Source organism: Macaca fascicularis, chromosome 5 (genome assembly GCF_037993035.2).
Source record: "Macaca fascicularis isolate 582-1 chromosome 5, T2T-MFA8v1.1".
NCBI classification, from domain to species: domain Eukaryota; kingdom Metazoa; phylum Chordata; class Mammalia; order Primates; family Cercopithecidae; genus Macaca; species Macaca fascicularis.
In genome coordinates, this window is record NC_088379.1 from 148,808,202 (window position 1) to 148,820,464 (window position 12,263).

General features: G+C 44.5%; 1 protein-coding gene across 2 annotated transcripts in view; it reads right to left on the reverse strand.

Annotated features, from left to right (window-relative positions):
* The window catches only part of FREM3 (FRAS1 related extracellular matrix 3), a 114,921-nt gene extending 107,348 nt beyond the window's left edge, over nt 1-7,573 (reverse strand). For both annotated transcript variants that reach the window (XM_065545541.2, XM_005555992.5), the window contains exon 1: nt 1,857-7,573. In XM_065545541.2, the coding sequence (XP_065401613.1) occupies nt 1,857-7,047 (5,191 nt within the window). In that variant the 5' untranslated portion in view covers nt 7,048-7,573. The remainder of the gene's footprint in view (nt 1-1,856) is intronic.
* Between the last annotated feature and the right edge of the window lie 4,690 nt (nt 7,574-12,263).

The following is a 12,263-nucleotide window of genomic DNA, read 5'->3' on the forward strand; positions in this document are numbered from 1 at the left end:
CAGCAGTCCCATTACTGGGTATACACCCCAAAAATATAAATCATTCAACCATAAAGACAAATGCATGCAAATGTTCATTGCAGCACTACTCACAATAGCAAAGACACTGAATCAACCTAAATGTCCATCAATGATATTTTGGATAAAGAAAATATATTACATATACACCATGGAATACTATGCAGCCATTAAAAACTAGATCATGTGTTTTTGTTGTTGTTGTTGTTTTTTCAAGAACATGGATAGAGCTAGAGGCTACTATCCTTAACAAACTAATTCAGGAACAGGAAACCAAATACTGCATATTCTCACTTATAAGTGGGAGCTAAATGATGAGAACTCATGAATACAATGAAAGGAACAATTGACAGTGGGGTCTTCTTGAGGGTGGAAGGTAGGAGGAAGGAGTAGAGCAGAAAAGATAACTACTGGGTACTGGGCTTAAATACCGGGGTGATGAAATAATCTGTACAACAAACCAGCATGACATGAGTTTAAATATATGTACTTCCAAACCTAAAATAAAAGTTAAGAAACCCTGACTTTGTCACAGTGCTACTATGTGCATATTCTCTGGGTGCTAAAGCCCAGCAAGGAGGGCGTTCTAGTTACCTGTGCTTTACAACATCCTGGCCCTCTATGGAGAGCCAGGTCTATCTGGTTTTGAATCTTCTGCACAAGTATAGAGCTTGACATATTTGTGGATACTCATGAACTATTTGTCAAAATGAATTTAAACAAGAATAATTGCTGCATCCTAAGAAAAAGGAAAATTAGAATAAAATCATGAGTTTTTCCTATTGCCTATTCTCTTGGGTAATAATTTGTTATGAAGGTCTATAATTATGTTTTTATATTGGTAATTATTAGTATTTTAAAAACAATTTGCTCTCGGAGGTGTGTGTTTGTAGAAATAATTCTTATAGAGTCATATGATTTTATTATTTAAAAAGTTTATAAAGTTAAATATTTGAAAATGTTATCACTGTTGTGATTGCATTATTTCTTTTTCTGTTATACTTTAAGTTCTGGGATACATGTGCATATCATGCAGATTTGTCACATAGGTATACACATGCCATGGAGAACCACATATGATTTCATTTGCTTTAGAAGAAATTCTGAAAATGTAACCAAACTATTTTTTAAACATGTGTAAGTTTTCCTCTGAGTTTGCATCTAGGTTTACATGTATCATGTGTGGGACATTTCACGCACAGAGCTATCTAAAAAAGTTATGACAACATAAAGAGCATTTAAAAACCAGCAGGTATCACATCACCTGGGAAAGTAGAGGGACCTGCCTCTAGTTCATAATTAGTAGTAACACCAAATATAAAAGAAAAAAATAATCTCAAGCAAACATAGTTCTGTGCTTTTATTAGATGTAGAAATTACATTTGAATAGTATAATAAAAATGAACAATGTAGGAATTTATATCCAAAATCTAGATACCAAACATCTTCAGAAATCTGGACTTACTAATAACTATGCAAATGATTTCTATATGTCGTTCTTAAAATTCAAAATCAATCTGATATTATCAGAATTAATATAAGGTTATCTTATAATATTTCAGAAGTAGAAGCTGTCCTCCTGTGTTTAGCAGTTTTAAGGTATAACTACAACTTTATGAAATACGTGTGAGTTCCTGTTAAATAGGCATTCTGATGAAATTGATGAAAAAGGACTTGTTGCTTTGTTTGTTTTTAGAATAATTTCATACTTTACTGTATTTTATTAGAACAAGAATCTTAGTGCAAATGTCTGAGGTCAGGACAATTTTACACAAAGCTGAGAGATCTGATCCAATGAAGGGGAGGGACAGAATAGTCAGGGAAGAATGCATACTAACCTTGTGTAAACACTCGAGTGCTCTGGTTTCCAAGGCCAGTTCTGATAATGAAGCCATGCTCTGGTCCTCTGGTAACTTTATACTTCAGAAGCCTGTGGGGACTGTCCTGATCTTCTGCCTTCAGAGACTTACTGGTAATCAAGAAGCCCATATGTCCAGTGTGAAGGTGCTTCAAGGTTAGGGCACCCCTGTTGATAGTAATCTGGGGAAGCCTATTGTCTAATGATCTTATCTGGACCCTCATTACTTGAGGTTTGTGTGTCTCCAGGGCAGTGTCTGGGAGGACATAGAAATCAGTGTGAGTGCCATCTGTCACAGTCAAGGAGAAACTATCTTCAGTGGTCTCACTGCCGTCGTGCTTGTAGCTAATCATGTTCTTGTTCAAGTCTTGCTTGGTGAAAGTGGTCACAGGATGGCTACCATTGTACAAAATCTTGCCATGCATGGGGACCTGGGTGATGGTAAAGAGAATAAGATAATCTGGGGTATCCTTGTCTTCCACTGTCAACTCAAGGGGAGTGATCAGTTGGCTAGCCTCTTTCTGTAGTGTTAGTCTATGGATGATCAAGATAGGTTTCTTATGATCCACATCAGTGATGAAGATCCTGAAGGTTCTGGACACAGGGTAGAGTTCACTGATCACTTGAAACTCAAAGCTGTCCATCTTTTTCTCATCATTTGAAGTATGGACATAGGATATTTTGTTGCTAGCCAATTGAAGCTGAGTGAAAGAGGCAATGGGTTCCCCAGCATGGTCAGAACTTTCTAGGTGACCCAGGCTTGGAGCCCGTGTAATGTTAAAGTGATGTTCATCAGAGCTGTTGATATCACTGTTGCTAAGCAGACTGTTGGTAAGGGTCACTCTGGCACCTTCTGTTAAGGTGATCCTTTTGCTGATTAACTCAGGGAAGACCTTGTCTAAGTTGCCAATAGTGACATAGAAGTAGTGGTCTGTCAAAGTGTTAGCCCCATCAGTCACATCAAACTTGATAATATCAACAATCCCTTCTTGGCCTGTGTGGATATAGCAGATGAGGCCTCTGTCAATCTCATCCTGGGTAAAGTTCATTCCCAGAGTAAGATTGTTCCTCACTTCTCCTCTGGGTTTTCTCAGCCTCTGTAGAAGCCCTTGTTGAGGCCCAGAATGGAGGACAAAACTGAGGCTCTTATCATCTGAGTCAAGATCTGTGGCCTTGAGGATCTGATTTGTGATAATCTCAGAGTGTCCTTTCTCTACTTTCAGCCCATTGTTGACAGTCAGCTGAGGAGTTTCATCATCCACTAGTGTCACTACAATGGGTACCTTCCTGTGGGTGGTGTGCTTGCCATCACTTAGCCAGACCTCAAAACTGTCCTCTTTGGTCTCTGAGTCATCATGCTCATACACAATGGTGGAGGCCTCCTGAATCTCCTTGAGGGTGAAGCTGTGGATGGGCTGGCTGCCCGTAGCCAGCTGCTCTATGATTTGTCCATGCCGAGGGAGGACTGTGAGTTGAAAGTGGAGCTCATTCGGTGGCAGGTCAGCATCTGCTCCATTGAGCAGCTGAGTGTCTATGACCAGGCTCATCCCCTCTAGTACCTCAAACTCATGGGCAAAAAGTTTAGGCTGCTCATCATTGGTGGGTAGGATGATTATAGGGAAGAAGACATTTGGGGAGAAGTTGATGCCATCAGAGCAATAAAAAGTGAATTGATCCTCTTGTGGCTCTACTCCCTTGTGAATACTCTGTACATAATTGATATGCCTCATTTGGACATCTCTGAGGGAGAAAGCACTGATGGGGCTGCCAGACTGGGACATTTTTGAACCAGGAGCTGGTGCAATATTTTCCAGGTAGCCAGAGGCTGGCTGACTAGTCACTGTGCAGAGGAGTTCATCTTGAGGAGTGTCCACATCTTCAACATGGAGATGTTGTAAGGTCAAGGAGTTCTTCTCACCTTCATAGACAATGAAGGACTCCCTCACCAAGACCCTGGGCCCCACATTGTCCACAGGCAGCACAGTTACTCGTACCTGTACTCTCTCTATTATGCTATTCCCCACTACCCATTGGTAAGAATCATTGGAGAGGATGAGGCTGAAGGCATCGTGCTGCTTTTGAAAACCAACTTCACCTCCAGTGTGGACATAGGCTACTCTCCCACTGATGAGGTCCTCTTGGGTGAATCGTTCTGTGGGCAAACCATTGACCAGAATAGTGCCCAATTTGGGGCTGTCCTTTACAATGAAAGACAGCATCAAGTGATGTACGTCCTTCCTTTTGCCATGGGTGACACCCATGGTAATTTCAGTGGCTTTATTCTCTAGTACATCTATAGAAACATCCAATAATGAACTACTTGTGATAGAGATCCTAGGACTTTCGTTAGCCACACTGGGATGCACGGAAATTGGGATGGTGATGGGTATATGGTGCACCCCATCACTTACTTCCAGATGGAAAGTGTCACTGGTAGTTGTCTGGTCTCTACCATGCTGGTAAGAGACACTCCCATTAATAATATCAGCTTGCGTGAAAGATTCCCCTGGGACCATACATTTTTTAAAGTACTGCAAGCGTCCATGTTGGGGACCGCGGACTAATATGAAGACAATTTGGTCAATGTCTGTGTCTGGGTCTGTAACATGCAGCTCATTACTGCTGAGGTTAAAGCTGCCTCCCTCTAAGACAGTAAAGCCTCTGTTGGTGACTTCTGGGGGCTGGTTGTCCACAGGTTGCAGGAATAATGTAAATGTGCCTGGCACGCTATTGCCTGCAGCATCTTCCACCTGGTAGGTAAACTGCACAACCCGTGGTGCAATACCTAACTTCTGTGGAGGCTGGTAGGCAACTTCACGCTGATTTACCTGGGCTTGGGTGAAGTGCATGATGAGTGTGTCTGGTGAATCAGTGAGCACAATTTCTCCAGCCCGGACTTGGTGGTTTCGATCTGTGTCAGTCGGGAGTGTCAGTAGGGTGTACCATAGGTTCTGGTCATCAGAGTCCTGGTCAATGTATCGGAGGAAGTTCTTCTGGAAGTGAGTGAGTTGGTATTCTTGTACAGTCATTTCTAGTGTAGTTCCTGGATACAGCTGTGGACTCAGTATATCCGCTGGCTGGACCTTGATGGTGAAAATGTGCTGGTTGGAGAGATTGGGTGGGTCATGGTCATCCTGCACATGGAAAGCCAGCTGGACCATTACAGTTTGAGAGCTGTGTGGTCCAAGATGGCGGTAGAAGAGTCTCCCTTCCATTATGTCTCTCTGTAGCCACTCAGTCACCACTTTCTCATAAAGCCCTTCCTTTTCCATGTAGTGCCAGTCCCCACCTTCGGTGGAAAGAGGCAGTTCAGCCTGCCGCAGCAACATGTCCCCCAGGTAGTGGCCTGAGTGGGAGGAACCAGGGGCCAGCTCCCACTGTGGCTCTTCCTTATTTCCTTCTAAGAGCTGGTTCTCTAGCACAAAGCGGATGGTTGAGTCCTCAGAGTCAATATCAGTAGCGCTCAGTACAAAGGGAGAGATCTGGACCACCTGCCCTTCCGTCAGTGAGAGTCCTGTGTTAGTATTGACCATTGGTGGTTCATCATCCACAGGTAGGATGGTGACGGGAAAGAGAAATTCCACTTGGTGGTGTCCGTCCTCCATCCGGAAGATGATGTTGTCACTGTAGGTGTTGCTGCCATCATGCTGATACACCACTCGCCTTGCTGCCAGGTCCGCAGGTGTGAAATACTTGCACCCAGCAGGTGCCCCAAACACCACCAGCTGCCCATGTCTCAAGCCCCTGACTGCAGCCATTTTCACCTCTTCCAGGTTATCTTTATCACTGATAGGAACGCTGTGGGTGCTGGACAAGGGCCTTGACTGACCTTCAAAAAGCACAAGTCCCCTGTTATGGCTAGCCACTGGGACCAGAGTATTCATGGATTTCACTGTCACCATGAAGGTAAAGGGGTCTGAGGCGGCGCCGTCTCCGTCCACCACCTCCAGTTCCAGCTGAAAGAGGCGCTCTCCATGGGAGTTCTCTGTAGGGGGCTGATAGGCAATCTTCAGCTCCCGCAGCTCCTGCTGGGTAAAGAAGGAGACTGGAAGGCCTAGAGGGTCGTCGGTGCTGACCACGTAGCCCTGCTGCCCTGGATGCCCTGGTGCGGGAGTGGGGGCGTTGAGAATGTTGAACACCAGGTCGCCAGGGTCTGACTCGACGTCCTCCGCGGCTAGTGCGTCAGGTGTCAGGGCTGTCAGCACAAACGGATCCACCTCCATCATCATCGTGGCCATGAAGCTGGGTCTGGGCGGTGTGTTCTTGGCTCCCCCGAGGATCCTCACCAGCAGCTGGAAGTGCTCGCGGACCAGCACACCCGCGGACCCAGCGTCCTGGCCCTCAGGCCCCAGCAGCTCCACCATCATTGGCAAGTAGTCCCGGTTGGGCGAGGAGGCAGCGGTGTGCTGATAGCGCACCCCAGCCCGGAGGAAAGCTTCACAGTCTACGCGCTTGCCCCTGGGGAGAGGGGCCCCCATCGCGTCCACCAAGCGCCCGTACTTGGGCAGGGGGCCGTCCTCGTGAGGAAGTGGGGTGAGCCGGCACCTGCGGGTGGCCGTGGCTCTGGACTTCAGGGAGGCGAAGTCCAGCACTCTCCTGTCGATGGCACGGCTCCAGCCCTGCAGCTTCTCCACTACCAAAGGCCTGTTGCGCGTCACCAGCTCCAGCTGGGAAAAGACCACGTCCACCGCCAGCGTGAAGGGCAGCACCAACGTGTGAGTCGGGGCGTCGTAGCGCAGCTGCAGCAGCACCCGGGCGCGTCCGGGGCTGTGGGAGCCGAAATGAGTGTACTGGACCTGGCGGGGCCCGAAGGCGCAGGGGAAGCGGCGCGGGGAGAGCGCGCCCTTGAGCAGCGGCAGGGCGTCCAGTACCGTGACTTCGCACCGGTCCCCCGGCTGCACTCCAATCACCAGATCACGGAGCGGGTCGAGCCAAAGGGAACGACCCAAGGGCACCCGGAGTCCAGGGTTGGCAATCAGCACGCTAGGGCCGTCGGGGCGAGTGCCTTCAAGTGCACCCCAGGCGTGCAGGTAAAGCACCGGGTCGGGCTCGGTCCCAAGCGAGGATGCCTGTCCCTGCAGCGCAGGGCGACTCAAGAGCAGGCAGGCGAGCGCCACAAGGAGCTGGCTGGGCGTCCCAGTCGGGTGCCGAGAAGCCCCCGTCATGGCCATGGATGGCTCCTGGCGTTGGGATTCCCGGAGTGGGGGTGCCCTGTCCAAAGAGGGATCCTCTGAGTCGCAGGTGCAGGCAGTGGAGGCGGTAGCTGCTGTCCAGTCGGCAGCCCACGCGCGGATCCAGCAAGAGCCAGCGGCTGCGCTTCTGCTGCTGCAGGTAACGGCAGCGGGGGAACGGGCTCTGCCCACCTCCTGCTCTGCCCGGGCCCAAGTCTGCCTCTGCTGGTTTCTGGGGCCGCCCAGATACGCGCCCAGCGCGGCTAGACTTAGCGAGGGTGCAGCGCTCTTCCCTCCGCTCCTGGGTGCTTCACCCCGCCTACCTTACACACCTTCGCGCCCGGAGCCGTGGTCGCCGCGCTGCTGCCCACGCTGCCAGACTCCGACCAGCTCGTTTGGATACTCTCTTTCCCGGGTGCCACAAAGGGATTGTCCCCCCTCAGGGTTGGGAGAGAGACGGTGACTGTACTCGGGTCAGTCCTGCGTCTGTGAGACTGCGCTCCTGCTGTCCATTCATCCAGGGAATGGTGTTTCTGAAAAGGGGGAGAGACACCATTCCTCTTCCTTACCGCTGACAGGAGTGTATTTTCTAGCCAAAAACTGAGTCTCACTTCGGACATAAAAGAAACTGGTGGGAGCTATTTTGCAAATAGGATTTTCTAGTTGGCTGTCTGGATCTTGTAATTCGGTGCTTCCAAACAACCCTGACATTTTTCTTCTGCTCAGGTTTTGAAAAAGAAAATCAGCACCCAAACTTGAATAGCTTGTAATCTTTTTTTTTTTTTTTTTTTTTTGTCATTGGGTCTCACATAACACAATCAGGTGTGCGGCTCGGCTTCTTTCCGTTTTCTTAGAATGTGATTTCCATATCTGATCAACAGTGACTTGCCTGTTAGTTTATTAGACATGCTGTTTTCTAATTACTTTCTTCGTAGACAGTAGCCAGAGGGGAGGATGTCAAGGGAAACAGTAGCAGAGAAAATATTTAACACAGGTACTTGGATCAATTTCTGTGGCTCAATCTATTTGACACCCGGAATCAGGCTCTTCGTGGCTCTCAGATGAAGATGACCATGAATGTAGTGTTAGGTACTTAACAAAATCCTATTAACTTTTTAAGTTTTAAAATAGCCAATTTAGTTACAGTGCAGAGTAATCTTTTTCTATAAATAAAGTAGTAATAATAGTAACTTGCTTCCTTATAAAATTAATGTGAATGTGAGAGACCTTTTGATGGCAGTAAAAATAGATGCCTAAAACTATATTGATAGAAATGGCTTCAAGGGGGACTAGAACTCTTTAAATGTCATCCCCAAGTTATTCTTTTAGTTTTTTACAGTGTTACAAATGCCTGTTTTATTCACTGCAGCAACAGCATCAGCTGATTTCCAGGGCAAGAATAATCTGCTAGTGACTTGAAAGATTTAATTTTCTCTCTAAACATTTAAAGTAATCATCCAGTGAAATGCTATGTGTCTATACAATTCACTTTAGTTGAATGTTAGTGTGCCCCATTAGCACACAGATTTGTTCATATAACAGAATTTTGAGATAATAAGTTTGAATCAATATGTGTTTAGCCTAATTATACCATATTCAGTGTATCTGGGAAAATATTATTTTAAAATATATTTTTAATTGAAACACCAGTAAAATTTCATTGTAAAAATGAGTCATTATATTATATTTTATAAAGATGCTGCCTTGTCCAAAGGATGGGTTTTCATGGTAGAACTTTTATTAGTTTGCATATATTAAAGTTACCTAATGAATATTCCTATAAGAGTGCAGCTTTGGTTCTTTTTCAAGCACACTCACTCACTTTGGGACAAGTACCTTTTTTTCCGTGCTATTTTCACTGGAAGTAGAGATGGATGTGGACAGCTGAGATAACAGAAAGCTAAACTACTATATTTATATTTTTGTCCTCTGACCCTCCCTCTTAAGCATATATTCCCTTCTCCTCTTCTTCACCATTAAATGTCTTGAAAGGGTTTTTTATTTCGTTACTGTCTCCATTTCTTCACCTCTCACTCATTGTCTCTTTAGGGCACTCCCAGTCTGGTTTCCACCTTAGACACACCAACAAAACTTTCGCTAAGGTCATTAGTAACTTCCACCCCGCAAACTCCTATAGCTATCTCTCATGTTGTTAATGTTGCCACACCTTTCTGATTTCTCTTCTACCTCCCGGTTTAAGTCCCATTTCTTCAGGAAGCACTTTTCATATGCTCTTCAAACCATGTTGCAAAATCTCTGTGATTATTTATTCATGTACAGGTCGATTAGCGTCTGTCTTCCCTGTTTGGCTTTAAGCTGTAGGAGAGCAGGGAGTATGTAATGTTCACCATTGATACTTAGTGCTTATGCCAAGTACTGGCACATAGCAGGTATGTAATAAGTGTTTGTTGATTGATTGAATGAATGAATGAATGAATGAATGAATAGAAAAATGAAAGAGAATCAGAAGTAGTGATCGACATACTATGCAGTCTAGGTGTCAGGCAGGAGAAACCAGTGCAAGTGTAGGATGACTTCTTTTTTTTTTTTTAATTTATTTATTATTATTATACTTTAAGTTGTAGGGTACATGTGCATAACGTGCAGGTTTGTTACATATGTATACTTGTGCCATGTTGGTGTGCTGCACCCATCAACTCATCATTTACATCAGGTATAACTCCCAATGCAATCCCTCCCCACTCCCCATGATAGGCCCCTGTGTGTGATGTTCCCCTTCCTGAGTCCAAGTGATCTTACTGTTCAGTTCCCACCTATGAGTGAGAACATGCGGTGTTTGGTTTTCTGTTCTTGTGATAGTTTGCTAAGAATGATGGTTTCCAGCTGCATCCATGTCCCTACAAAGGACGCAAACTCATCCTTTTTGATGGCTGCATAGTATTCCATGGTGTATATGTGCCACATTTTCTTAATCCAATCTGTCACTGATGGACATTTGGGTTGATTCCAAGTCTTTGCTATTGTGAATAGTGCTGCAATAAACATACGTGTGCATGTGTCTTTATAGCAGCATAATTTATAATCCTTTGGGTATATACCCAGTAATGGGATGGCTGGGTCATATGGTACATCTAGTTCTAGATCCTTGAGGAATCGCCATACTGTTTTCCACAATGGTTGAACTAGTTTACAATCCCACCAACAGTGTAAAAGTGTTCCTATTTCTCCACATCCTCTCCAGCACCTGTTGTTTCCTGACTTTTTAATGTTCGCCATTCTAACTGGTGTGAGATGGTATCTCATTGTGGTTTTGATTTGCATTTCTCTGATGGCCAGTGATGATGAGCATTTTTTCATGTGTCTGTTGGCTGTATGAATGTCTTCTTTTGAGAAATGTCTGTTCATATCCTTTGCCCACTTTTTGATGGGGTTGTTTGTTTTTTTCTTGTAAATTTCTTTGAGTTCTTTGTAGGTTCTGGATATTAGCCCTTTGTCAGATGAGTAGATTGCAAAAATTTTCTCCCATTCTGTAGGTTGCCTGTTCACTCTGATGGTAGTTTCTTTTGCTGTGCAGAAGCTCTTTAATTTAATGAGATCCCATTTGTCAATTTTGGCTTTTGCTGCCGTTGCTTTTGGTGTTTTAGACATGAAGTCTTTGCCCATGCCTATGTCCTGAATGATACTACCTAGGTTTTCCTCTAGGATTTTTATGGTATTAGGTCTAACATTTAAGTCTCTAATCCATCTTGAATTAATTTTCGTATAAGGAGTAAGGAAAGGATCCAGTTTCAGCTTTCTACTTATGGCTAGCCAATTTTCCCAGCACCATTTATTAAATAGGGAATCCTTTCCCCATTTCTTGTTTCTCTCAGGTTTGTCAAAGATCAGATGGCTGTAGATGTGTGGTATTATTTCTGAGGACTCTGTTCTGTTCCATTGGTCTATATCTCTGTTTTGGTACCAGTACCATGCTGTTTTGGTTACTGTAGCCTTGTAGTATAGTTTGAAGTCAGGTAGCGTGATGCCTCCAGCTTTGTTCTTTTGACTTAGGATTGTCTTGGAGATGCGGGCTCTTTTTTGGTTCCATATGAACTTTAAAGCAGTTTTTTCCAATTCTGTGAAGAAACTCATTGGTAGCTTGATGGGGATGGCATTGAATCTATAAATTACCTTGGGCAGTATGGCCATTTTCACGCTATTGATTCTTCCTATCCATGAGCATGGTATGTTCTTCCATTTGTTTGTGTCCTCTTTTATTTCACTGAGCAGTGGTTTGTAGTTCTCCTTGAAGAGGTCCTTTACATCCCTTGTAAATTGGATTCCTAGGTATTTTATTCTCTTTGAAGCAATTGTGAATGGAAGTTCATTCCTGATTTGGCTCTCTGTTTGTCTGTTACTGGTGTATAAGAATGCTTGTGATTTTTGCACATTAATTTTGTATCCTGAGACTTTGCTGAAGTTGCTTATCAGCTTAAGGAGATTTTGGGCTGAGACAATGGGGTTTTCTAAATATACAATCATGTCATCTGCAAACAGGGACAGTTTGACTTCTTCTTTTCCTAACTGAATACCCTTGATTTCTTTCTCTTGCCTAATTGCCCTAGCCAGAACTTCCAACACTATGTTGAATAGGAGTGGTGAGAGAGGGCATCCCTGTCTTGTGCCAGTTTTCAAAGGGAATGCTTCCAGTTTTTGCCCATTCAGTATGATATTGGCTGTGGGTTTGTCATAAATAGCTCTTATTATTTTGAGGTATGTTCCATCAATACCGAATTTATTGAGCGTTTTTAGCATGAAGGGCTGTTGAATTTTGTCAAAAGCCTTTTCTGCATCTATTGAGATAATCATGTGGTTCTTGTCTTTGGTTCTGTTTATATGCTGGATTATGTTTATTGATTTGCGAATGTTGAACCAGCCTTGCATCCCAGGGATGAAGCCCACTTGATCATGGTGGATAAGCTTTTTGATGTGTTGCTGAATCCGGTTTGCCAGTATTTTATTGAGGATTTTTGCATCGATGTTCATCAGGGATATTGGTCTAAAATTCTCTTTTTTTGTTGTGTCTCTGCCAGGCTTTGGTATCAGGATGATGTTGGCCTCATGAAACGAGTCAGGGAGGATTCCCTCTTTTTCTATTGATTGGAATAGTTTCAGAAGGAATGGTACCAACTCCTCCTTGTACCTCTGGTAGAATTCAGCTGTGAATCCATCTGGTCCTGGACTTTTTTTGGTTGGTAGGCTATTAATTATTGCCT